Below are 26,288 nucleotides of genomic sequence, written 5' to 3' on the forward strand. Positions count from 1 at the left end.
GACCGTGATTCACCCAAATGCCCCACAGAACAGGTGTTGGTTAAGTCCTGGCTCTGTATCTGCTGTGCTCCTTTTAAGTCAGGAAGGATACCTGGTTTCCTCTCTGCCTCCAGCATGGTCTCAAAAACAGGGACAGACCAGTCGAGAGTTGAATCTGATCAGTGCCTTGGGGGTGGGTCTGAGCATGGGAGCACTCCAAGGTGGGCAGGGTTGCAGGAGGCACCCTGGGAGCCAGACTCACAGGCCCCCTCCCCTCACACCTTTCCCTTAGGCTGGGGTGGAGTCTGGAGACCAGTCTGGACCAGAATGTTGTGCTCAGGGCTGCACTGGAGGAGCTGAGGCTAGGGCTGAAGGAGCCAGGCAAGTCACTTAACCTGTCCTACTTCTGTAAAGGCGGAATGATAAACCTTCAGGGGGTGACTGGGAGGAAGAGATGAGAAGGCCCTAGAAAGGACCTTGAAAGGGTTAATAAAGTATAAATGCCTGTGCTTACACCATCAGGGATGGGGGCTGTGACCCCCCACCAAGTGCAGAGCCCTGGGCCAGCTGTGGTGTGAGAGAGCTGTCACACTGGCAGGCCTGGGCCACCACCCTCATTTTACCAAGGCATCATTAATGCCTCCAGAGGCCACCTGAGAAGCCAGAAAAGAAGTTCCCAAGCCCCGCCCCCCCCCAACTAAACTGTGAAGCACAGCTGGAGAGGTGGGGACAGAGGAAGGTCATCATTTTACCTTGCTGAATAGCAGGAGTCCAAAACAAAACTGTAGTTTTTATTTGTTGAACATAATTTAAAACAAGAACATGAAAAAAGAGCTTTTTACCCACCACTAAGAATCAAGACAGCAATTTGATAGGACTGGTCCTTTGCCCCAGCGGGAGCTTGATAAAAAGTAGAAAATTCTTGCAACCTTTGGTCCTGCGTCCATGCTCCTCCTCAGAAAGCCTGCAGCCACAGCGGGCAGGAGATGCGGAGGAGGCCACACGAGTTTGCAGGGAAAGGCTGCCCCTGCCTCTCTGGGAAAGCTTCTGGCGAAGCCAGGGGTCATGGAGTGTTGGAGGCCTGGCTTTCGGCCCCAGTCAGGCCAGAATGAAACATCTGCTCAAGTCTTCCCAGGCACCTGGCTGGGGGTGGGTGGGAGGCAGGAATGGAAAAAACTGTCACTGAACCACAAATTAGCATCCTGTGCTTTGGCCCTGTAACGGCCTCTGTAGCAGTTTGATACGGTTTTGAATTCCAAAAATAGATATCGGATTATGTTTGTAATCTGGTCTGTACCTGGGAGTGACTGAGTATGACTGGGGCGTTGATTGGGCCACATCATTAGGACAGGAGTCCACGCCCCTATGGGTGGGGACTCACAGAAAAAAGGCATGGCAAAGGACAGACTTGAGGGGTTTTGATGTTTGAGTTTTGATGGTGGAGTTTGATGTTGAAGCCTTAAGCTGGAGCCCTGGGAAGTAAGCTCACAGAGGAAAGAGAAGCCAGCCCCAGGAGGAGAGGAACCCTGAGCCCAGGAAGAAGCAAGCCCTAGGAAGAGAGGAACCCTGAACCCAGAGAGAAGCAAGACCCTGGAAGTGAGGAACCCAGGAAGCCTGGACCCTCACAGACATCAGCAGCCATCTTGCTCCAACGCGTGAAAATAGGCTTTGGTGAGGAAAGTAGCTTATGCTTTATGGCCTGGTATCTGTAAGCTCCTACCCCACATAAATATCCTTCATGAAAACCAAACAATTTCTGATATTTTGCATCAGCACCCCTTTGGCTGACTAATACAGCCTCTGCTACTGCAGGAGGGGGCAAAATTAAAAATAAACAAAAGTGATACACTTCAAGGGAGGGTGTCAGACCCACAGAAGTGCCCAATGTCCCTGCTTGAGCAGCCACAAGCCAGGGCATGACAATCTAAAAAACCCTCGCCTGAGGCTAATGGCATCAAAATGCAGATTGCTGAAGGGAGGTGGTGGTGGAGGCACTGGTTAAAGGGAATGTGCAGCGGGGAGTCTGGCGGAGAATGTGTGGGGGATCACCAGGTGACCCCAATGTTTTTTTGTTTTTGTTTTTACCTTGCAGCTGGAATTAGGAACCCAGGCTGCCCTCTACTGGAGATTTTCCGAAACGACCACAACACAGCCGCACCCGTCCAGCAGCACAAAAGGGGCAGGAGAGAACCAGACCCGGTGAACTGCCAGGCTGAAGGCATGACTGGGGACCTCCTCACTGAGTTCAGCAGTGTCCTGGCCTGCTGCAGAGCCTGGGACAAGGGGTTCTTCTGGCACTCACTTCAAAGGCAATGAAAAGAACTTGTTCCCAGACTTGCAGCGGATCTGCTCAGCATGCACACGTAGCAGCATCTCAGAGTCTTCAAACTCATCCACGATTTCCTTAAACCGGAACCAGGAGAAGACAGTCACATCCAGGGGAGTTGGGGACCCAGAGGGCACTGCAAACAAAAGCAGCTTTCTGCCATCCTTCAAAGGCTAGGGAGTGCTGAAGGGAGACCCAGGGCCATGTAGGATCCAGGCTCTGCACTGAGAGGTCTAATAATCCTGCAAACTTGTGAGGTCGGTCCTATCATCCCAGCACTAAAGATGAGGAAATGGAGTCTCAGAGCCCTGGACGAGACACTAATAAAACCTGGGTCAGGAGCCAGGTCCATGGCACCCCACCCTGCTGCCACAAGCATGATGGGCTGGGAGCAAAGGTGGCTACTTGATGATGGGCCATGGGCTGCATCCAGCCTGCCCATCTTTTGCTTCATTTGCAAATGTTTTTTAAAAGTCCAGTTAGTTGCCAACGTTTAGAAATAGGTAGATTATATGAGAAAAATCTGAATTTCTGGCTTCTCTTGAAAAACAGAGGTGCTAGTAACATAGGCCCATCTTCTTGCACAGTGGCAGTCCTGTGGTCCCCACCACTCCCCACCAGCTCCCCCGCAAAAGGCGGGGTGTCAGCTGCCACTCACTCCTGCCCTTACACAATGGCTCTCTTCTTAGAGCAATGACAGGAATTCATTTACTTATCAAAATATGAGCTAGGCTCCAAGGGCTCGATGTTCCTCATATCTACCACATTTCACTCATTTCCAATACCTGCCCAGCCCCTGTGGGCACCAAAGCCTTTGACCTCTGCGTGAGGTCGGCAGGATCTTCTCAGATTGGTGTTCTAGGACAGGACTTCTCAAATTGTAATGTGCACAGAAATCCCTGAGGACCTCGTTAAGTGTGATTGATTCCCTAGGACTGCGGTGAGGGCCAGAGAATTTGTATTGCTAATAAGCTCCCAGATGATGATGATGCTGCTGGACCAGGGACCACACTTTGAGTAGCAAGGGAAGGTGTTAGAGTCTTCCGCAATACTGCTACTTTCCCAGGGATTCAGATTTGAGTGCCTAATCCTCAGGGACAATCATCTCCCTCCTCCCACCTCCCCAACATATAGCTCCTTTCTGGAATCCAGCATCTTCTGCGCTCCCACCCTGGGAATTCACCTGTAGTTCCTGCAGGCACTGCCCTTCCAGTTGGAGACATGCATCACCCACACACCATGCTAGACTGATGTGGAATGAAGGGTCCTGGAGAGGAACAGCAGGGAGAGAGGCAGTCACCTGGACACCATGGCAGGCCCAGAGAGGCCACGGGGAACAGAGGCAGGTGGCTGCCTAGACATCACAACAGGTGTGTGACAGCACTGTTATATAGTCCCGGCTGCCTCCCTGCCTGCTCCATGGGAAAGCATAACTTCCCTCCCCAGTGCTGATCCCAGGCACCTCTATAGAGAGATAAAATAGCCCTAGATCAGTCCTGTTCTCAGAGGTTGTCCTTTAAATATCAGAGACAGTCATTAAATCTGGGGACAAGAAACCTAGGTTCTGATTCTATTTCCTGATCTCAAACGAATGCCATAATTTTCTAGATAAAATGATGAAGCATTAAAATGTCTAAAATTATGAAGAAACAATGTTATCTCCATTCAAACTCATACTTACATACCTTAGCATGGTTTGAAAAACACCAAGTAAAACCAAAGTATACCTGGATACTCAATTTGGAGTCTTCCCCTGCAGGGCATTGGGAAAGGTGTAGGGTGGTACTTGAAACTACAGCTCTTCCTGGAGAGTCAATTTTATGAAAACTATTTGGGGAAAACTAATTTTTTTAAATGTGAAAAAACATGGACACATTATGGATGAGAATGCACAAATCTGAGGCATAATTAGGAAATGCTGGACTTGGGGTGGGCTGCATCAGACCACACACCACAGACCCCTCATGACCCCTCAGCTCTTCATGTGGGAAAGTTTTGGAGGGCTCTTCAGTTTGCCTCTAGAAAGGGTTTCTTTAAGGATGGTTATATTCTAGTTATAGACGGGCCAATGGAGAAGAAAAAGCCCCATTCGTTACCTGATAGAAAGTGGTGAGGTTGAATTCTTCCATGACTCTGTCAACCTCTGAAACCAGGTCCAGGCATTGCGTGTGCCCTGAGGTGATCTCAAGCCCAACAAAGGTCCTGGGGGGAGGAGACAGCATGAAAACACAAACCTTGGGGGTTGGGGGCTGGGGCTGTGACAGACAGAAGACAGCTAGACCATGAGTTCTTACCCATCTCCCTGGTAAATTCACTTTTCTGCCCTCTGAGCTGAATTTCCCATTTTCTCTGACATCGACAAATCTCCTTCCCCCAATTCTAAGCTGCACCTCTTCCCCTCCTCCCCCATGTTCCCGGGGTTTAGAAACCTTGCAGGAATGCCTTCATCTGTCCCTGCCAAGTGGACAAACTTGGGGCTTCTGCACCACATTCTCAAGCACTGCTTCCATTTCAGCCCAGCTCCCTGCTCTGGACTCTTGGTCAAAGACTTCACTCTCTGGCTGTAGCTATCCATCCAGAGGCACAGACATGCTTGCTCTCATTTTTAATACCTATCCCCGAACCCATTTCTTCAGGCAGCTCCCATCCCACCCTCAGTGAAATTTCTTAAAAATGCTTGTCTACCTTTGCTGTTTCTACTTCCTTACCTCCCATGTCCAACTCACTTTGGTGAAACTGCTCTTGTCAAAGCTTTCAAATGACCTCTATGTTATGAAACCCAATGGATGCCTCTCTATCCTCATCTTCACTGCTCAGCAGCACTTGGCAGGTGACTGCTCTATCCTTGAAACCTTTCTCTCTCGGCTTCCAAGATGCTATGTTTCCAGTTTCCCTACCTCTGGCCTTCTTGTTCAATCTCCATGGCCACTGTCTCTTCATTCCAATCTCTAAATTGCAAAGGGCTGCAGAGCTCAATCCTCAGCCTTTTCATTTTCTCCATCTGCACTTTTACCCAAGCTATTCTCATCCAGTTCCCCCTTTAAATACCACACAGACCGATGACTCCCAACATTCTATCTCTAGGTGGCACCTCTCCTATATAGCCAGTTGCGTATGTGACAATTTCCAACTAGGGGGTCTAACAGGCAGCAAAGCAGAACTTTTGATTCTCATTCCACATTCATTCCCCCAGTGTTGCTCTTTACAGAAAATGGGGCTATTATTCACCCAGTTGTGCAATCCAAAAACCCGGAGGTCTACTTTGATTCTTTCCCTTACTTCACATAAATCCTACCCAGTGGTATTCTGGTTGATTCTACCTCCAGTATATTCAAATGTGTCCACTTCTTAGCTCACCCACTGTCATGACCCTCATCCAGGCTACCAGTGTCCTTTCCCTGGACAGTTACAACTGCCTCCTCACTGGTCTCCCCACATCACCCTTGCTCTTACATGTCCTCTCCAGACTCAGGAGCCACAGACAGCATCTAACCCAACTGCACAATTACAACCCTAATTCGATGATCTCCTCTCTTCAAATTCCTCTAATGGCTTCCCTTACATTGAAAATCCAAACTCGTTACCATACAGGGGCTAACCCTACCCACCTCCTTCCTACCACTCTCCCATGTGCTTCCCTTTAGTTTTCAGCAAAGGCCTGGCACAAAGTAGGTGCTTAATAAATTTGTGCAGAATAGAATGAACGAAAAGACTCCTTCTTTTAGAGATGCTGAAAGCAGCAGAATCTTTGGAATCTCCTGTGACAGGAGTGTCTTTTGTTCTTCATCTAGGCTCAGACCAATACTAGAAAGTTCTTATGCTAATGAGATGACAGGGAGGGGCCAAGCACATCTGCAGTCTTGGGGGTGGGGTGGGGTGAGGGCTGGCCCCACCATAAAGAAAAACTAACCAAATGATTTGGGGGCCAGGGCTTTGAGCCACATCATATCAGCCCACCTCCCCAAGCTCTGGGAGGGGAGGGGGCTGCAGGTTGAGTTCAACCACATGGGCATTGATTCTATCAATCATCCCCTATGTGAAGACCCCAAATCAACAATGCTCACAGCCATGAACAGCCAGAATTGAGAAAAAATATCACTGCTCTGCTGGGAGGGTATGATGACCCCTCACGGAAAGGACAAGGAAGGTTGCATCTGAGACTCTCCCAGACCTCACCCTATGCGTCTCTTCTTTTCGCTTCTTTGAATTTGTACACTTTTTACCATCATAAAACTGTACGTGCAATGCTTTCAGTGAGTTCTGTTGAGGCATTCTAGCCAATTACTGGACCCAAGGGGGTGGTGGGAAGTCCCACACTTGTAGCCAGTTGGTCAGAAGTGTGGGTGGCCTGGGCCCCCAGATTTGTGACTGGTGCCTGGAGGACAATCTTGTAGAGGACTGCCCTTAAGCTGTGGGGTATGGCCTGACTCCAGTAAGAGTCAGAATTGACTGGGTAGTCCCTGGAGTCACTGACTGAAGTTTCTAACACCAATATGGTTGGTGTCAGAGGCAGTGAGGTTAAATTGATAGAAAGTTTCTGATAGTCTTCTCATCATCTACTATGTTTAGCTTTTCAAAACCTGCTTGGTGGGAAGCGGTTATGGCTCAACTGACAGAGCATCTGCCTACCATATGGAGGGTCCAGGGTTTGAAACCCAGGGCCTCCTGACCCGTGTGGTGAGCTGGCCCACACGCAGTGCTGCTGCGCGCAAGGAGTACAGTGCCACACAGGGGTGTCTCCTGCATAGAGGTACCCCACGGGCAAGGAGTGCATTCCACAAGGAGAGCCACCCCGTGCGGAAAAAGCACGGCCTGCCTAGGAGTGGCACCACACACACAGAGAGCTGATGCAGCAAGGTGATGCAAGAAAAAAAGCAACACAGTTTCCCAGTGCCTCATGACAAGAATGCAAGCAGACACAGAAGAACACACAGTGAATGGACACAGAGCAGATAACAGGGAGGGAAGGGGAGAGAAATAAGTAAAATAAATCTTAAAAAAAAAAAAAAAAGTAAAGCCTTACAAAAAAAAAACCTGCTTGGCTTTTTTTTTTTTAAGTGGTTTTTTTTTTTTAAAAGATTTATTTATTTATTTAATTTCCCCCGCCCCCTCCCCTGGTTGTCTGTTCTTGGTGTCTATTTGCTGCGTCTTGCTTCTTTGTCCGCTTCTGTTGTCGACAGCGGCACGGGAAGTGTAGTGTGGGCGGCGCCATTCCTGGGCAGGCTGCTCCTTTTTCACGCTGGGTGGCTTTTCCTCATGGGCGCACTCCTTGCGCGTGGGACTCCCCCACGCGGGGGACACCCTTGTGTGGCACGGCACTCCTTGCGCGCATCGCTGCTCATGGCCAGCTCCACACGGGTCAAGGAGGCCCGGGGTTTGAACCGTGGACCTCCCATATGGTAGACGGACGCCCTAACCACTGGGCCAAAGTCCATTTCCCTTGGCTTTTTTTTAATTTTTATTTTTTAAGATTTTATTTTATTTATTTCTCTCCCCTTCCCCCACCCCCCACCCCAGTTGTCTGTTCTCTGTGTCCATTTTGCCGCGTGTCGTTCTTTTGTCTGCTTTTGTTGTTCTCAGCAGCACGGGAATCTGTGTTTCTTTTTGTTGTGTCATCTTGTTATGTCAACTCTCTGTGTATGCGGCGCCATTCCTGGGCAGGCTGCACTTTCTTTCATGCTGGGCGGCTCTCCTTACAGGGCGCACTCCTTGCACGTGGAGCTCCCCTATGTGGGGGGCACCCCTGCATGACAGGGCACTCCCTGTGTGCATCAGCACTGTGCATGGGCAGCTCCACACGGGTCAAGGAGGCCCAGGGTTTGAACTGCGGACCTCCCATGTGGTAGATGGACGCCCTAACCACTGGGCCAAGTCCACTTCCCTGCTTGGCTCTTTTCAGCCTCACAACCTCACAGGGAGGCACCTGCCGGCATGGCAATGGTCACAGTGGGAAGAGATCAACCAAACATTACAACTGGAGGCAGAGCTGGGACAGGAGCCCAGTCTTCCCCAGACTTTCTCCCATCTCAACAGGTCCACCAACCCCTCTTATTTTTCTTAACAAAAGAAAGATAACAGATTTGGGAATAGCCGCCTTTGTAGTCATAGAGAACTTCTTAATCTTTGCACCAAATAATCTTCTGGAAGCGGTGGGGTGGAGGTGTGGGCAAGGAGCGGGGAGAAGATGGGGAATACTTACCTGGTTTTCTCTTGATTGGTATAAATTTTTACCCGGTTGGCAGTAAAGAAGAATCTGAAAATTGGAAGACATACAGCCCACATTTCAGGAAGCATAAAATGAAAAAATAATCAGAAAAAACAGTTTATGTTAATAAATAGCACTTCAAAGATATAGTTAACTCATCTTGCTCTTAGCATAGTCACCCTCTTATACAGGAGGCAAACTGAGGCAAAGAAAGAGGCAGAACCCTGAAGTATTAGAGCTGGAAAAAAACTTAAAATCACCCAGTCCAAGTAACACAGCATCACCCAGATGCTGGCATGAATTTTACTCTCATAACAATTTCATTCCAATAAGCATCTTTACTGATGGAAACGGAGACAATCTTATTCACCAAGTGGGTGAGAGCAGACCATTTAAGGGTCAATTTGCCCCTTGCAGGTTAAAAAAAGACAACTGAGATGTAGTCGAAGCAATAACAAGAACGCTTCCCCTGTGCCAGAGACTGAACAAAGGGCTTTGTGCACGTCAGTTTGTGGAATGCCCACATGAACTCCTGGGTGGACATCATAATTATGCCCATTTCACAGGCAAGGAGCTGGGTGAGGTGGAGCATCTTGCCCAAGATCAGTCAACTACTAAGGGATGGAACCAGGATTTGAACCACAGCCCCTGTTCTCACCTATGACGACGCTAGAGAGGGGAGGGGAGGTGGGTCTCTATTAGTGTGCAACTAGGGCAGAAATACCAGCTGTCCATCACTCTGAGCAGTTTTGCAGGGACAAATCAGGTGCAGCTGGGTAAGTGCTTGGACTCCTGCTAGCTCCAGCTGTGTTTTCAGAGACACTAGGAGATCTCAGAGGATCAACTTGACAAGTTCCATCACAGGAAAAGATCATATTACAGCCTTAAGGACAAAAGTCTGAACCCCTTCTGCAGGAATAAGAAATCCCAAACTTCTGGGTAGTCTCACAGATTGTCCAAAGGCATGATGTTGGCTAATCAACTTTCTCCTTCTTCATACAGCCTTTGACCTCCTAAAGTATCCCTTTTGGGGAAGATGTAAGAAATGATACAACCATTAGGAGCCTGGGTGAGCACAGATTTTAGACTCCTGCAAGGTATCTGGCAAACATCCCAGAGCAGACGTTGGATGTCTGTGCCCAACATCTCTTCTCCTGTTGACGCTGTGTTGGAGGACTGCTCTTCCATTTGGTTCTGGTGGAGAGCTGTCCACCCCCCTCCTTCAGGGGTGAGCATCTGGCCCAGGCCTGGCCAATCAGAGCACAGCACTGCCTCAGTCACAACAACAGGATCAAGGGAGCTCTGCCTCCTCCTGGTCATCCAAGGCTCATCCAAACTCAGAGAGGCCACACCTGGTCCCTGGCTTGGCTCAGGACACAGTTGGAGACACTGCTTGCCAAGAGGCCAGCATCAGCTGCGCTTCCTCAAAGGGAGCCAACGCAGCAGTCCAGGTCCTCTTCTGTGGTCCCCAAGTGGGCCACATACAAGCCCACAGGGACCAATATCTCTTGTAATGGCCCTTTGGCAAAGTTTCTGAGGTCCCAGGTTAACTTGCCCAGTTAAAGAACCAAAGCATGCAGGGAGGTTCAAAGCAGGGGCTTCCCACCAGGGGTTTAGTTCTCTCAATATTCCCAGTCTAGACAGGGGTATACCAATTATCATTTTATTATAAGCAAGGTTGCCTGGTAACACAGCTGGCATTCTACCTATTCCAGAATTCGGGGGAACAGAGTCAGAAGCAGGATCACCATAGTGTTCTCTTGTAGAAGGGGGAAAGACTTTGTTAACCCTACTCACAAAAGGAGATCATGTAAGCCAAGTCAGACCAATCAAAGTCATTCCTGCAACTTTTCCTGAAGCTCCAAGAAGAGGCTGGAGGCCATAAGCCTGACGGTGGTGAGAATCAGATGCCATCTGACATCTTTGGCCACCTGGGTCTATGCATGCACAAAGCATTTCCTTATACCAGTCTCTAAAATTTCCCTTCATTTTAAGCCACTTTGAGTTGGGTTTCTGGCCCTTGCAATTAAGGGTCCTGACTAATATATCTATAACTCAAAAAATCTGATGTGACAACAACAACAACAAAAAAAAAAGTGGGCGGAGGGGTTCTGGATTAGGTTGCTAGGCTGGGAGATCAGTTGTCGTCCTGATGCTTGGGCTGACTTACTGAACAGGAGCAACCTGCCCTCCTCTACCCTGAGAAGGCGTTAGACTAAACCTGCAGTTTTCAAATTGGGCAGAAGAGCTCTATGGAATTAGTGGGGCCTAAGGTTCCTGAAGCGTGAGGGTGGGGCTTTGGCTAGAAGCTTTAGCTTTGATCTATCTTACACTTTGGGTTTGTATATAAAGGTGGAAGAGCCCTGGAGGGGAGGGAGGAGAGGGGGAGAGGGGAGCACTCACTTCTGGCAGGAGGCCACGCGGTCTTTCAGGGCCTGCACAAAGGGGAGGATCCAGTGGTGGCGCAGAACCACGCTCTGGGACAGGCTGAGGTGGAACGCCTCCATCCTTACCAGCCGGGGGACATAGGTCTGGGCTTGGGGCAGCAACGCATCGAGCAGGTCCAGGAACTCTTCCCTGGCTTCATCTAGAGGGGAAGAGCATAGAGGGAGGGCCATCTTCTTAGACAAGGTGGCATGGCTAAATGAAGAAGCCCAGAAGGGAGGGAGGGGAATGAGGGTGAGAGAGAGGCTTTTTTTACTCTGGATTTTGAGGAAAAAAGGACTTTGAGAGCAGCCTGTACCTATGTATTCTAACAATATTTTAATATGTACTTCTGTTTATAGAAGCGACACATGTTCAGGTAAAGAATCCAAGCACAAAAGAAATAAGCAAAGGAGAAAGTAGGGGCCCCTAGAGCAGTGGTCTCCAAACTAGTTTGATCATATAGCATATTGGTAAAACAAGCTTGCACATGTACCTCCAAAAAACATGTATTTACTTACAAATTGAAAATGTGCACTAGTCTGTAAAAGTATGGTATTAAGCATGCACTCTCAAGAAACAAGAATTTTAAATGATAAAATAAAAAGAAACCCGTGGAAAGGTTCTATTACCTTTCTTTCCACCCCCTAATGGATTATCGTGACTCTCGCCCCCATGGCATATATACCCCACTTTCAAGACCACTACCCTAAAGATAAAGACTGTCACACTTGGGTGCCTATTTTCCTGGCTTTTTCTCAGAGCATACAATAGTGTAAAAATCTGTTGTCTGTTTGTTTTTTTTTAGAGAGCATATACCATGCTGGACATCCTTCCGAACCAGTAGAGTTTAAGTTCTTTTTTTTTTTTTTTACAGCTCCATAGTAATCCAATACTACATTTCTTGAATCAGTCTCCTACTTTTTTTTTTTAAAAGATTTCTCTCCCCTTACACTCCCATCCCCCTCCCCCAACCGTTATCTGCTCTCTGTGTCCATTTGCTGTGTGTTCTTGCATTCTGTGTTCTCTTGCATTCTAAGTGGCACCAGGAATCTGTGTCTCTTTTTGTTACATCATCTTGCTGCATCAGCTGTGTATGGTGCCATTCTGGGGCAGGTTGCACTTTTTCACACGGGGTGGCTCAATGCGGGGCACACTCCTTGCATGTGGGGCTCCCCTAAACGGGGGACACCCCTGCATGGCACGGCACTCCTTGCACACAGCAGCGCTGCATGTGGGCCAGCTCACCACATAGGCCATACAAACCCTGGACCTCCCATATGGTAGATGGACGCTCTATCAGTTGAGCCATGTCCGCTTCCCCAGTCTCCTATTGATAGACATTTAGTAGGCTCCCAATTTTTCACACAGGCAAAGAACACTACAATGACCATCCTCGTATGTTCACATGTGATTCATTTTTCACCAAACATGTGACCAGAACTGTATGTTTAACAAGTACTCTTACGCCCAGTTTCTTCCTCAATTTGCCCAACTGCCCTGGAGAGCAAGCAGTATAGAGAATCATCCCCATTCTGCAGGCAGGGAAATGGAGGTTGCGAGAGTTAACTTGGGGAAGCTGATGTGGCTCAAGTGATAAGGCTTCCGCCTACCATATGGGAGGACCCAGGTTCGATACCTGGGACCTCCTGGTGGAAAAGAAGAGAAAGCATGCCTGTGTGGTGAGCCAGTGCCCATGCGGTGAGTCGAGTACCTGTGCAAGTGTCCACGTGGTGAGCCAAGTGCGCCCACATGGTGAGCCAGTACCCGCACAAATGAGTCATGCAGCAAGATGATGATGCAACAAAAGAGAGACAAAGGGAAGAGTCAAAGTGAAATGCAGCAGAGACCAGGAACTGAGGTGGCACAATTGACAGGGAACCTCTCTCCACATCAGAATCCCTCTGATCTTAGAGGGAAAAAATGAGAAGAGAAGACAAAAAGAGAAATAGATACAGAGGATCACACAGTTAATGGACACAGCAAAAACAGCAGTGTGGAGGCGGGGGCAGGGGAAAAAAAAAAAAAGAGTTCACTTTACCTAACATAAGAAACTAAGGTTCTGAGAAGTCCAGTAACTTGGAAAGGGCACCTAGAGTAGTGGGTAGTGGAGGGAGGTCTCCCTCTGAAAGCTGGGCATTTCCTGCCTGCCACCCTCTCATCAGGCCTGGAGCAGAACTTGAACCCAGTACACCCTAGGGCTCTCTTAGAAATAAAGAGCTAGCTACACCTAGGATGGTCTGGATACCCTGTTCCAACATCTCTCCCCTGGTCACCTCCTCAGGAGCAGGGAGAATGTTATACCCAGGGTCAATAAAAAATGTCAAACTAACAAAAAAAAACCCTGTCAAACAATGAATTAAAAAGTGAAACCATGTTTATGGAAAAAATTCCCCAATTCTTTCAACTTGTTCTCTCCCCTTTGAGCTGATCTCCCTCCCACCACAAATGCCAGATGTTTGTGGCTTCTCCCTGCTGGTTGGGGCCACTTCCTCCCCTTGACAGGCACGTACTGGTCTTAGCCTCCTGCCTTTCACAAATCACTCACAGGGAACGTAGACGTGGGTGGCCCAGTTGCCCCGCTCATGGGGGAAGGTGCGCACTCGCCCCCCGTGTTTTGCGCTGTCATCTGCGGGCCCCTCCTCAGGGCCTGGGAACATGCTCAGCACACTGTCCGGCACTGGCAACCTCTGGCCAGGAAGGGAGGTCTGGCCGCTGCGAGACAAAAAAAGAAAATGCGTGCATTTATCCTCCCAGCATTCTCTACCTCTGAGCATATAAAAGTGATAACCCTTTATATATACTGACTGTGAGTGCCTCTTTCCAGCCAGGTGCTGGAAGCAGCTTCTGGATAACTACACAGCTCTTTTCCCAGTATGGTCTCATTGGGGTCAGCCAACAACTCTGGGAGACAGACCTGACTCCAGTGTTATACAGCGCCCAGAGGAAACAACTGGGCAGGTCAGGCTGCAATGTGGTTTAGAGGTCAAGTTCCCTAGCTGGAGGGGTGGGATAGGCCGGCACACTACTTCCTAGCTTTCTGGGCCTCAGTTTCCTCATCTGTAAATTGTATGTCTACTTAATAAAGCGATTGAGATGAACAGAGATACTGCTCTAAAGTACTCAGCAAGCATAACTAACGCCTGTGGCACTTAACCTTAGAACTTAAGAACCTAAAAGATCTTACTTGGTTTTGTTCACTGCTGAGTCCCCAGTTCCTTGCCTGATCCAGAGCGGGTGATTAATGACTATTACCTAGATGAAAGACTAAGTAGCTCTACATAAGCTTTAGCAATTATTATTGCAATTTTGTTCAAATGAGGAAACAGACCTAAGGGGGTGCAACGACAAGCTCCAGAGATGGCCAGCGGCAAACGCTGGACCCGAACCCACGTTTACTGCCTTCCAACCTTGGCCTGGCTAGCTGGGAGTACTCTAGGGACCAGTCCAGGGGTGTGCACTGGGTCTTCCTTTCCCCCTGTGCTCCTTTTCCATCCCCAGCGAGCTGCCCCGCACGCCGCCGCCTCCAGGCGCTCGGGCCCGTCTGGGTCTCGCGCGAATTCGCGCCCTCCCCAGAAAGCCTTCCTCGGTCCTCACCGACGGCGGCCTCCAGCCCCGGGCCTGGTCGGGGCCCCAGTCTCGGTCTCATCCTCGGAGCCGCTGCTGCTGTAGCCCACCAGGGGCGCCGCGCTCATGGGGCCTCCTCCGCGACGGCTCAGCTCAGCAGCCGGCAACGGCGTCTGGCGGCGGGCGCTCCATTGCGCCGGAAGTGCCCTCCAGGAGGCGGGGCCCGAGCTAGCACCTCCCCGGGGCGGGGAGGGGGCGGGGAGGGGGCGGGGCCAGGGCCGGGAGGGGCGGGGCCTGGCAGGACCGCAGCAGGAACTCTGAGCACCGAGACCACGCTGCCGGGCTGCACGTTGACGGATGCCCGGAACCTCCCGGAACCCCCCAGAACCCCTCAGCCCTCGTGGGCCCATTTCACAGATTGCTTTGACCCTGACCCCCCTGTCTGATGTTCTATCTGGAGCCACTCGGAACCAGGTCTCTCAGCCGTGGACGACCCCTAGGTCAGCGCACTAGACCCAGCACTGACCTCCGGGCCGGGTCAGGATCAGAGGTCCTGGAGCCGCCTCCTCAAACTGAACCCAGGTTTGAGCCCCAGAGTGCCCTCCCCTCGGGCCGAGCGGAGCGGTCAGCGGCCGGCCAGTTCTAGAAGATCCGAGGGTCTCGGAGGCCCCTCCCCTCAGGTGCAGGAGTCAGGCCGGGCCCGGCTCCCGAGAGCTGGGGGCCTAAGGCCGAGCGGGGAGGTGGGGGACGAGGCACCCGCCCTCGATCGCGGGGGCGCGCGGGGCCAACCCGAGAACCGCCCCGCGCGCCCGCGGTGTCCGGCGCAGCCCGGCCGCGGGGTCCCCGGCAGGGGGCGGCCTCGCTCCGCGCGGTCCGCTCCTCCGGCTGCCGCCGCCGCCGCCGCCGCCAGGGCTGCCGCTCCTCCCCCGGCCCCGCCTCCCGGGCCCCCGCGCCACCCTCCTGTCCGCCTGTCTCCGCAAGGCCGTCCATCCGTCCGTCCGCCCGCTCGCCCTCCCGGCACTCCTCCGTCCCGGCCCCGCCGCCCCGACCGCGCGCGTCGCTTCCTCGGTCCCGGCCGCCGCTAGCCCGTCCCCCGCCCCCGGCCGGCCGCTGCCGCTACGCGAGGCCGGGGATTGGCAGCGCGCTTAGGCCGCGCCGCCGCGGATGGAGCAGGAATAAAGAGGCGGCCGAGAGAGCAGCCGGTCGCCGCCCGCCCGCCCGCCCCACGCCCGGCCCCTCGGGCGTCCCGGAGCAGGTGAGCGGCAGGGCGCCCGGGGCCGCGGCCAGGGGCCACCCCTGCGCCGTCGCGCCCCTTCCCCAGCCAGCCCTGCCGCCCCTCCACCAACCCCCCATCCCGCCCCGATCCGGCGGCCTTCTGCGCTCCTGGGCCGCCCAGGCCTGGCCTGGATGCGTAGCCACTTCCCGGGCCGGCCTGCAGCCCCGGGGCCTTCCTCAGGCTCCTCTGCCCGCGGGGCCGGCTCTGGGGCCGCAGCGGCCCGGCCCTCCCGGGCCAAGGCTGACAGGAGACAGCTCAGCTGGACCCGGCGGGGAGGCGATCGCTTCTCCAGGGAGGAGATAGGGTTGGGGTGGGGCGCAGGTGGGGGCCTCTCCTCCTCCCCTCGCCTCTCCCCTCCCCTGCAGTGATCAGAGAGGCCTTCCGACCACACCTACCTGGAAGAGGGCTGGGAGTGGGTAGGGGACTGGGGGCCCAGACCGGACCCCTGGGCATGGTGTCATTCATGCCAGGGAAAACATGGGTTGGCGAAGCTGGACCTAGAAGGTGCTCACAGTAGCCCAGCTTCCCTCGTCCTGGAAAGGGTTAGCTCACCCAGTGGTACCCACTTGCTCATGCAACCTGCTGCCTCCTCCAGGAGCAGCAGCTCCTTTCCTTCCTCCCTTCTGGGAAGATGCTGAGGATGACAGCTTTGAGCCTGACTTATGTTTCTTTGGTAGAACTGTTAGAGGCCAATCTGGCCTGTAAAGGCATCCCTTCCTTCTCCTCCCTTCAGGAGAAAACTTCCAAACTTTTAAATGTAAGAGGCAGACAAGCGGGGAACCTGGAAGTGGATCGCCTCTGACTCTAAAAGTTCTTCCCTCTTGCTGTCATTACCTTATGCTGCCACGAAGTGGTGAGTTAGAGATTTGCCTGGGCTGGGAATTGCTACAGACTTGGAGCAAGGGAAGAGGGTTCACTCCTAAAAGGTGCCAAGGAGAAATACTCAGTGGTTAGCCTGCCGCTAGGCAGAGAGATTCAGAGGGTTAAGGGCTTTTTGTGGTGCTGGGAGATGACTGGAGTGGAGAAGCTCTGCTGTGTGGACATGACGTTGAGTAGGGTCTGTGGACCTATGATCAGCCCCATCATCCATTGGCACAAGTCCCTGCTAGACCACTCGTGCCTGTAGTGTGGAAAGGGAGCAGGCCTGTGGCCAGGATGGAAGGCCCAGGGGATAGTGAAGGGGTGTCGGCCAGCCCCTCCTGGGACAGGGTTTGTGAGATTGTCCTCAGACCAACGGAGCCGTCCTAAATAGTCACCATTGGGCAGTTTGCCACAGGGCCTGGGCAGCCTGGCTTCTTAGACCCAGTAGGCTGTGGTGTCCCCCTGAGCAGTGGCGTCCTGAGCTGGAGCTCAGGGCAGCGAGGAGAGAGAAGCTGGCAGGGCTCCAGGAGACTTCAACCCGAGCCTCTTTACTCTTATCTGGCTTTGCTATTGGGCAGCCAAGTAAGAATTTACTTGCAAAAAAAGTTATGCTGCTCAAACGATTTCTTTGGGTACCATGGCCCTAACTGGTCCTTCCAATCTTCCCCTCTCTCTTCCCTTGGAGCAAGAGCAGAAGCTGCCCTGTCCTGTGGGCAGAACACTCCAGAGTCTCACCTGAGAGATCCCTGATTAAAAAGTGTTGGCAGGAGGCTGGAGGGGGCTCTGGGAGGCTGGGATGCCCTAGGGGGCTCCAGGGAGGAGGAACCGAAGGTGGGCGGGAGTCAAGACAGCCTCCATCCCCTTTGCCTGGAGCAGCTCAGCACTTCTCCCTTCCCTGATGTGGTTTATGTCTGTGCAGCAAGTGTAGGCAGATGAGGGAGAGGCCCCCGGGGACCGTGCTCAGGCCTCCTGCCTCATGCTCACGATTTCTCTCTTCCCCACAGAACTGATCATCAGGGAAGGCAGAGCCTCCCTGGCACTACCAGGACCCTGCCTTGAAGAGCCCCTTGTCCAGTAGGCAGAGCCTGGGAGTCTGTCTCCTTTGGACCATCCGAGGCTCTGCTGTGCCTTGTCTGAGGTCCTTGGCCATCCCCGAACCCAGGCAGCATCTCTCTCTGGCTTGGGTCACCTTAAGTGGGAAACTGAAGCCATTACTCTCCAAACCCTGTTTCATCTTTCCAAGTATGTCAGAAAGCTGGCAGCAGCCACCACAGACGCAGCCGCAGCCGCCGCAGCCGCAGCACCACACGGAGCCCCCGCCAGCCCTGGCTGAGCACACGCTGCCCCCCGGCTCGGCCGAGAATCCCCTGGGCTGCGCCGTCTACGGCATCCTCCTGCAGCCGGACCCGGGCCTGCAGCCACCGCAGCACGCCCCCCTGCAGGCTGCCGGCGAGCCGGGCCCCAAGTGCGGAGTGTGCGGCCACGACCTGGCGCACCTGGCCAGCCCGCACGAGCACCAGTGCCTGGCGGGCCATGACCGCTCCTTCCAGTGCACGCAGTGCCTCAAGATCTTCCACCAGGCCACCGACCTGCTGGAGCACCAGTGTGTGCAGGCCGAACAGAAGCCTTTCGTCTGCGGCGTCTGCAAGATGGGCTTCTCGCTGCTCACCTCGCTGGCGCAGCACCACAGCGCGCACAACGGGGCCGGCGGCCTGGTGAAGTGCTCCATCTGTGAGAAGACCTACAAGCCCACCGAGGCAGCCGAGCCTGCGGCCGCTGCCACCCCCTCGCTGCCGCCTCCACCCCCGCCGCCCTCGGTGGCCCCGGCTGAACAGGCCGACAAGCCCTACAGCTGCCCCATCTGCCAGAAGCCCTTCAAGCACCTGTCGGAGCTCTCGCGGCACGAGCGCATCCACACGGGCGAGAAGCCGTACAAGTGCACGCTGTGCGACAAGAGCTTCAGCCAGTCGTCCCACCTGGTGCACCACAAACGCACGCACAGCGCCGAGCGGCCCTACAAGTGCGCGGTGTGCGAGAAGACCTTCAAGCACCGCTCGCACCTGGTGCGCCACATGTACGCGCACTCGGGCGAGCACCACCTGTTCCGCTGCAACGTGTGCGAGCTGCACTTCAAGGAGTCGTCGGAGCTGCTGCAGCACCCGTGCACCCCGAGCGGCGAGCGGCCCTTCCACTGCGGTGAGTGCCAGAAAGCCTTCAAGCGGCCGTCCGACCTGCGGCAGCACGAGCGCACCCACAGCGCCGAGCGGCCCTTCAAGTGCGACCTGTGCCCCATGGGCTTCAAGCAGCAGTACGCGCTGATGCGGCACCGGCGCACGCACAAGACGGAGGAGCCCTTCAAGTGCGGCCTGTGCGAGAAGGGCTTCGGGCAGCCCAGCCACCTGCTCTACCACCAGCACGTGCACACGCTCGAGACCCTCTTCAAGTGCCCCGTGTGCCAGAAGGGCTTCGACCAGTCGGCCGAGCTGCTGCGGCACAAGTGCCTGCCGGGCGCGGCCGAGCGGCCCTTCAAGTGCCCCGTGTGCAACAAGGCCTACAAGCGGGCGTCGGCCCTGCAGAAGCACCAGCTGGCCCACTGCGCGGCGGCCGAGAAGCCCCTGCGCTGCACCCTGTGTGAGCGCCGCTTCTTCTCCTCCTCGGAGTTCGTGCAGCACCGCTGCGACCCCGCCCGCGAGAAGCCGCTCAAGTGCCCGGACTGCGAGAAGCGCTTCAAGTACGCGTCCGACCTGCAGCGGCACCGGCGGGTGCACACGGGCGAGAAGCCTTACAAGTGCCCCAACTGCGACAAGGCCTTCAAGCAGCGCGAGCATCTCAACAAGCACCAGGGCGTGCACGCCCGCGAGCAGCAGTTCAAGTGCGTGTGGTGTGGCGAGCGCTTTCTGGACGTGGCCTTGCTGCAGGAGCACAGTGCGCAGCACAGCGCCACCGCTGCGGCCGCCGAGGGTGCCTACCAGGTAGCTGCCTGCCTGCCCTGAGGCCACCCGCCTGGCCGGGCCCAGCCTCCTCGCAGCAGGGTTCCCCAGGGCCCCCCCCCAGCTCAGTGTTCTGAGGTCCAGGGCATGAGGCCAGAAAGGGCAATGGCCAGTGGTGGCTGGGGTGCCCCACGCTTCTGGCCCCTACCTGGATGTCAGGGGATCCAGATTGCTGTGGCTGCTTCTGACTCCACAAACCCCTTTGCCACAACAGGGTTTGGTTTCTGGAGGGCCGTCAGCCTCCCTTGTCTGGGAGGCTACCTGGAGCCAGGTTGGAAGTCAGCTGGCATCTCCCTACCCCAAGGAGGGGGTGAGGCCAGTCCAACCTTCCCAAACCCTTTGAGCTAACTAGAAACCAGATGGTTCAGGAAAGAGGATGATCATGGCAGGGCCTGGGAGCAGGGCCTGGGCCCCAGAGAAGGTGGGATGAGGGCCTCCGCGCTCCAGGTGATGTTTGGGAGAGAAAAGGCCAGCTTTGTGAGGTGCTCTTGGGGACCAGGAGGCGGGCAGTGAGCCACGGCCCTGTCTGCTGCTCTAGCCAGGAGATTGCTGCCAGGCAAGATGTGCAGGCTGGGGGTCTCTGGGCTGGGTCTGCCACAGGGTGGTCAGCCCAGGCAGAAGGGGAACTGGAGAAGTTCTCCTTTGACACAGCTGGGGACAGAGCCCTTCCGAGGGGGTGGAGGAGGGGAGCAGCCTCTTCTCCCTGAGGGCTAATCCACCCTCTTGGAATCACCACCCTCTCACCTCTGCTGGCACCTTCAGAGCTATGATAGTAATGTGCTGGCAACCGCACAGAACTGCTGGAATCGGGGGTGGGGGGGTTAGAGCAGGAAGTAGGGGCAAGCTGGTGAGCTCCCCAGCAGATGCAAAGAGGTGTCCTCCTACTGAATGTATGAACCAAAGCCCAGGGGTGTGGCCCCAGCCCTGACGCTGCCCAGACCATGGCCTGGTACCAAGTCAGGGAGGTCAAAGGGCTGTGGGAAGAGCCTCTGGTCCCAGAGTGTCCTCCCAGCCCATAAGACCCCCCCCCCCATGTCAGGCTGGCTGCTGGCCTGGACCCAGGGGCCTGGCACTGCCAAGATGCCCTGGACAGTGTCTAGCTCTTTCCAAGGCCAGAGCATTCTCCCTTGGATCCTCCTGCCCACGGGTGCATGGAGCTGAGGGTGTCCATAACATAGGGAGAGAGTGGGGAAGGGAGCTGTCAGGGAGAGCAGTGGACGGCGTGTGGGCTGGTGGATGAGCCGCCACCCATCGCTGCGTGGCCTGGGCCCTCCACAGAATGGCCTGTCCCTCCTTGAAAGACCAGAAGAACCTTTATCTTTGCAATGATTATTTTGAACCCGACTCTGCTCCTGCTCTCTTCCAGCCCTGCCTCTCCCTGGGCATGGGTCTGGGAAGAAGATTTTAATCAGTGCTGGATGGCACAGAGGAGCAGGGAGTTCCGGTCTCCCTCCTCTGCCCGCAGAGGAGGGCTGCTTCCCCCCCCTCAAAAGACATGGAACCCAGGCTTACAAAAGTCCCAACGGCTAATTTTTTCCTTTCATTTTGCTTTCTAAAAGCAGTTTGTTATACTATTCATAACATTGTATAATTTCATGTCATTTTGGATATTATATAAAAATGTGAGAATTTGGATTTTTAAGAAGAATGACTCCATTTTAGGTAGCCACTTTTGATGTTAATATATAGTGAGTCCAATGTATGCTCTAGAAGTAAAGACATTGATCATCACAGACCAAAGCACTACTTTGTTCTGGTTGTTCCTCTGTGGGGAAGAGATGAACATGGAGAGGGAGAGAGAGGTGCTGGCTTGGGTAGCAGGCGTGGGATTGGGACATGGGACTGGACTTGAATCCTGAGCTTTGGATGTTCTGGCTGTGTGAGCTTGGGCAGGTCACTTGACCTCTTTCAATCTCAGTTGCCCATCTGTACAATGGGGAGGTTAACCTTTGCCATGCTTGGCTGTTGTGAGAGTTAAATGGGTCATTGTGGAGGGAGCTGTGAAGATGCTGACAGCACCAACTGCAGGATGCCTGCGCCCCTTGGGAATGGGCCCACAGCCTCTTGACCTTCTTGGGGTTGACCGAAGCCTCTGAGCAGGAAGCTGAACTAGGAGGGACCGGTGGCCACAGAGGTCGGAGGCCGGGGCCTTAGTCCTGTTAGCCTGAAATCTCGCTCAGCCCTTGTGCGAGGTCGGCTGACCTAAAGCCTCGGCGGACCCTCCAGACAGGCACTGCCTTAGAGGCTGGCCTGCTCTTGCTCCACTCCCACTCACCCTGTTGCACAGTGGTCCGTCTGCTTGCCCAGCCTGTCTCCCCCTCACCCAGCCCCTCCTCGACTCCTTTTCTTCTATACAGAGGCCCAGCTGCAAACCAGGTTCCTTTCCTTTCTCATAAACAACCTCAATACCCCAGATTTAGGCCTCTGAGAGCTCGTGGAGGGTGACCAGCAGGGGTGCCCTGTCGTGGGCGGTAGGCTGGGATGGGGTAGAAAGTGAAGAGGCCCCGGGGGGGGGGGCAAAAAGTGGACACAAAAGGCTTGGCTGCAAGGTGGGGGCACTTCAGATGGGGCACAGACACTCCTCTCCCTCCCTCTGTGTGGCCATGGCAGGACCCTGCCCTTGGGAAATTTGGGGTGGTGGCCTGTGGTCTACCACTCAGCAGGAGGCTGCCTGGAGCCCCTGTGTCTGTGCCAGGCTCAAAGTCCAGCTCGCTCTCCAGCTGTGCAACCTTAGGCAAGAGCCATCCACCTGGTGGAGACCGCTGGAAAGCACTGGCCTGTATTTGGTGCTTTTGTAATTGCAGCCTTACTTTGTCCTCCACAAGTGGAGGAGGGTTTGCAGGTGCCAGGAGTAGGAGGAGCTCTGGCCAGGCATGGCTGAGATCACAAGGAGCCTACAGTGGCTTTGCTTCCTTTGCCCCCATCCCTATCCTACAGCTCCCACCTGGCTTTCAGCCTCCGGGATCCAGCCTGCACCCAAACCAGGGCAGTAGATAGAGGCCTGGCCCGGGACCCAGATGCTCAGGTTCAAATCCTGACCTCGTGGTAACTAGTGACCCAAAGCAGGTCTCAGCTCCTCTGGGAGGTCTCAGTCTTGGGTCTCTAAGGTCTTTGGCGGACCTGAGGCTCTGATTCCGGGACAGTGATGGGCTTCCCTTACTCTGCCTCCTGGCCCCCAGCCTGCTCCCCTCAGGTCTGGTGTCCTGGTTGCAAGTGGGGAAAGGCACAGACGGGCTTCAGCAGCCGCCCCCTGCTCCTGGACGCACACACCCAGGTCGCTGACGTGCAGGATGTGCTCAGCCTCCCCTGCTCCGGTTCTGATGAGTCTCCCTCTCTCAGAGCACAGCAGCCTAGCGGGGGCACTTCAAGCCTTGTGCCAGGGGCACTCATCCTGTCTTCTTTTGTCCCCAGTAATCCTTCCCCTTGCGCCAGGCGCTCACAGGATGGGGAAGGGGAGGTGCCAGGGTGAGAAATGACATCCAGTTGAGCACCAGAGCTGAGAGGAGGAAGAAGGAAGGCGCTGACATACACTTGGTTTTCTGGAGGTAGAGGAAGGAGGCACCGTGCGGGCGGCTTTTCTCCCTGGTCCTAGAAGTCAGTGTGGGCAGCTGGATGTCCTCACTGGAACTCCGCTGCGGGCGTGGCTCTGTGAAAGGCCCTGCAGGGGGACAGTGGGAGGTGACCCTGTCCTCTGGAGGCCGACCTGTGCTCATGAGCTGTGGCAGCAGCGCGTGGACCCCGCGGTCAGACCTGGGTAGAGTTCTGCCTCTGTCACTCACTGCCCATGGCCCTGGGCAGGTTGCCAAATCTCTCCAAGCCCCGATTTCCTCATCTGTCCATTGGAGGCAATAATGCCCCTCTGTTCTGAGGGGTAGGGCCAGGGCACAGTGAGATGGCCTGTGGGGAGAGGAGGAAGTGTTTGGCACATATCGGCCGCTCAGGAAAGGAGAGCACTGGGCAGTCAGAGTTGGGACGGAGCCGGCCCAGCCCTGCCATCTGCCTGTCTCCCCACTCCCCACCCCTGCTTCCCTTCATTGGACCTTTCCCGCCACCAGCCCCTGTGAGTGGGCAGGGCGCACGCTCCCGCGGTGCAGATGACGATACCACGATACCCACCCTCGAGAGGGCCAGGGCAGCCTCCGGCTGCACAGTTAGTGATGAAAATAGCCTGGAGACCTGGGGCTGGGTGGGGGAGAGACCACGGGGCCTCCAACTCCAGCCGCCACAGCCTGGGGCTTTGACTTCAACTCCCGCTTGGGCTGCCAGGAAGCAGGAGAGCTCTTCACCCACAGGCAGAGGTCTTCCACCTGCCCTCAGCTCCCTGGGGGCTGCAAGCTGCTGTGCTCATCTGATGGGGGCACCGTGGGCGGCCTTCTCTCAGTCTCCAGGCCTCCATCCTGCTGCCCAGCCCCCTGCTCCTCCCTCCCTCCTCCAGAGGAGGCCCCAGACAAGCCCATCCTGCTCCTCGGGCTGTGGCAATCCGCCCAGGTCCTCCCGGCCCTCGGCCCTCGCCTGAGCGGGGCCTGCCGGTGACAAGCTCCACACCCCATCCTCGTGGGGGTGGTTTCTTTGTTTCTTGAAGGTCATGCCTCCACGGAAATCCTTGGCTGCTGTTGATTTTGGCAAATCTACAAAGATTTGGGTGGGGATGCCCAGTCTTCCTCAAGCCCTGAAAAGAAGGTCAAGGAGAGGGGTGGGGATGGGAGGAGGGCTGTGGGGTCTCCCTCCTCCGTGTGTGTGTGTGTGTGTGTGTGTGTGTCCTTCCATCCCCACCCTGGGTCTGCACTACTGCCTTTGTTCACCCATTAGCATTCTGAGCACCTGTTGTTTGCCTGGCACTGAGCTGGTGCCACAGGGCACAAAGCAAGAACTTCCCACGAGGCAGCTTTGAGGTTTTCATGTATCAAAAAGGCAAAATCAAGAAACATTATAACTGTTGAAATTTAGTACAAAACACTGTGTGCAAAAGTCCTCCACGACCCTCGACCCTCGCCCCGTGGCCAGCCCCAGGCCCTGCACAGGCACTGGGGATTAGGGTTTCAGAGATGGGGAGCCATGGGGTTGGAATGTGTGTTTTGCAAGTTACTTTGTGACAAACATAACTATTAATTTGTAATCATTGTTTCATTTAGTCCAGGTCAATGGGTTCCTTCTTGGAGGCCCCAGGCCTGATTCTTGAACCCCAGGTCCTGCTAGATAGAGAGAGGGGCTGGCAAGTGCAGTGTTTCCTGAGAGCCCACTGTGGCCCAGAGGACATGGGTTAGCCCCCTGAAGCAGGTCCCTGTCCTCACGGTCTTGGGGGAGAGTGGGAGGAGAAGGGAAGACTAGAAGCCTGCCTGGAAGGAGTAGGATTTGGAGAGGAAGTGATGGGGGAAGCATTCCAGGTGCAAGGACCACTTGAAATAAAGGTACCGAGATGGACAAGAGCCTGGGGTGTTGCGGACACCAAGGAGGCTGCTGGTGGTGGTGGGGTTGTATCAGGGTCAAAGGTCAAAGGACCAGGGTAGTGGACTGGGGTCATGCTGGGAAGGACTGGAGGTGAGACCGTGGGGACTAGGGGGAGACCGAGGCTGGGAGGCAGAGGCTTAGGCGGAGTGGAGGGAATTCCTTCCATTGCTAAGCCTCCAGCTCCTGACCTCTAGGTGGGATTTTCAAGCTGCAGATGAGCCCTGGACAGATGCCCCGTTCCCCAGGATGTCTTCTGGTTTCCTCCCTGCTCTTGGCTTGCATCTCTCTCAAGCAGGAAGGCAGTAGAGTGTGGTACGTATGAGTGGCAGAGGCCCTGAACTCAGACAAGCTGGCTTCAGTTTCCAGTTCTGCTAATCACCAGCTGTGTGATCTTGGTCCAGTCGTTCAACCTCTCTGAGTTCACTTCATTTGCAAAATGGGTCTAAAATGATCATCGTCATAGGGATGGCCTGAAAAGTGCTTGATCCATTACATTGCCTTGCACTTAATAGAAAGCACACACGAAATCAGCCTTGTTTATGCTCATCTATTCTGCATTTCCTCTATACTTAGGCACAGTTTGTGAAATCAGGATTAAAATATACAATTGGTGGACAAGAATCTTTAATTAAACTGCCGGTGTGTGTTTCTACCCACAGCATCCCATGCTCGAGGGACACAGTCCAGGTGTGCCTGCCTATCACCTGCTTTTAGGTTGGAATCAGCTGAACTGCCTGTCTCTCTCCGGGGACTGGAAGTGCCTTGATGGCAGGGGCAGTATCTTGTCTGTGTCCCCCTGACATAGCATAGAGCCAGCCCAGGCAAAGGGCTCAAATGTCCACTGCGCCAGATTCTAGGAGGCACTTACCTGGTCGCACAGTGGCGAGGAGGGCAGGGCCAGGAAAAGAACCCCAGTCCCTTGACTCTCTCTGCCTCTGGCAGCCCTGATGTGAAACCTTGGGCAATCTGTCTCCTCTCTGGGCTGTCATGTTGGAGGGACGCTCGAAGCTGCAGAATGCAGCTCTGACACTCCAAGGTGCTCTGCCAATGGCTTTCCAGCACCCGAGCCAGCATGGGCTTTGGAGAAAAGGGCTTTTTCCTGCAGGAAATAGTGGGAGGCTGGCACCTCCTTGCCATGCCCCGGAGGGTGGGGACCTGTAATCTGCTTATTGTCTTCTCTTCCGTGTTCTCCCTGTCTCCTCCCCTGCTGTC

General features: G+C 54.5%; 2 protein-coding genes across 5 annotated transcripts; one reads left to right on the forward strand and one right to left on the reverse strand.

The window, feature by feature from the left end:
• Nucleotides 1-749: 749 nt before the first annotated feature.
• On the reverse strand, nt 750-14,726 carry USB1 (U6 snRNA biogenesis phosphodiesterase 1). 4 transcript variants are annotated; one of them, XR_002795026.3, is made up of 8 exons: nt 14,532-14,726; nt 13,483-13,649; nt 10,914-11,097; nt 8,505-8,558; nt 4,402-4,507; nt 3,489-3,572; nt 2,065-2,382; nt 750-1,122 (listed from the first exon to the last, which is right to left on the reverse strand). XR_002795026.3 is itself a non-coding variant. In XM_004482947.5 (8 exons), the coding sequence occupies exons 1-8, from the start codon at nt 14,627-14,629 to the stop codon at nt 1,101-1,103; spliced, it is 816 nt and encodes a 271-aa protein (XP_004483004.1). In that variant the 5' UTR covers nt 14,630-14,725; the 3' UTR covers nt 750-1,100. The 4 variants fall into 4 exon arrangements, 3 of the variants coding, with proteins under 3 accessions (XP_004483004.1, XP_004483006.1, XP_004483005.1); XM_004482947.5 differs by having other exon boundaries at nt 2,282-2,382; nt 14,532-14,725; XM_004482949.5 differs by lacking the exon at nt 3,489-3,572 and having other exon boundaries at nt 2,282-2,382.
• Nucleotides 14,727-15,437: 711 nt separating this feature from the next.
• ZNF319 (zinc finger protein 319) lies at nt 15,438-21,361 on the forward strand. Its single transcript, XM_058279926.1, has 2 exons — nt 15,438-15,756; nt 17,643-21,361. The coding sequence occupies exon 2, from the start codon at nt 17,883-17,885 to the stop codon at nt 19,629-19,631; it is 1,749 nt and encodes a 582-aa protein (XP_058135909.1). The 5' UTR covers nt 15,438-15,756; nt 17,643-17,882; the 3' UTR covers nt 19,632-21,361.
• Nucleotides 21,362-26,288: the final 4,927 nt, after the last annotated feature.

The sequence above is a fragment of the Dasypus novemcinctus genome, chromosome 18 (genome assembly GCF_030445035.2).
Source record: "Dasypus novemcinctus isolate mDasNov1 chromosome 18, mDasNov1.1.hap2, whole genome shotgun sequence".
Lineage (NCBI taxonomy): Eukaryota > Metazoa > Chordata > Mammalia > Cingulata > Dasypodidae > Dasypus > Dasypus novemcinctus.

Excerpts from the sequence above, each read along its gene's own strand:
- USB1 (XM_004482947.5), bottom strand. The coding sequence starts at position 14,629 with ATGAGCGCGGCGCCCCTGGTGGGCTACAGCAGCAGCGGCTCCGAGGAT. Across the intron at positions 11,098-13,482 it reads CACCCACGTCTACGTTCCCT|ATGAAGCCAGGGAAGAGTTC; the intron begins GTGAGTGATTTG and ends CTTCCCCTCTAG. Across the intron at positions 1,123-2,281 it reads TTCTTTTCATTGCCTTTGAA|CCAGGTGCCTGGGAAGACTT; the intron begins GTGAGTGCCAGA and ends ACCCACCCCCAG.
- ZNF319 (XM_058279926.1), top strand. The coding sequence starts at position 17,883 with ATGTCAGAAAGCTGGCAGCAGCCACCACAGACGCAGCCGCAGCCGCCG.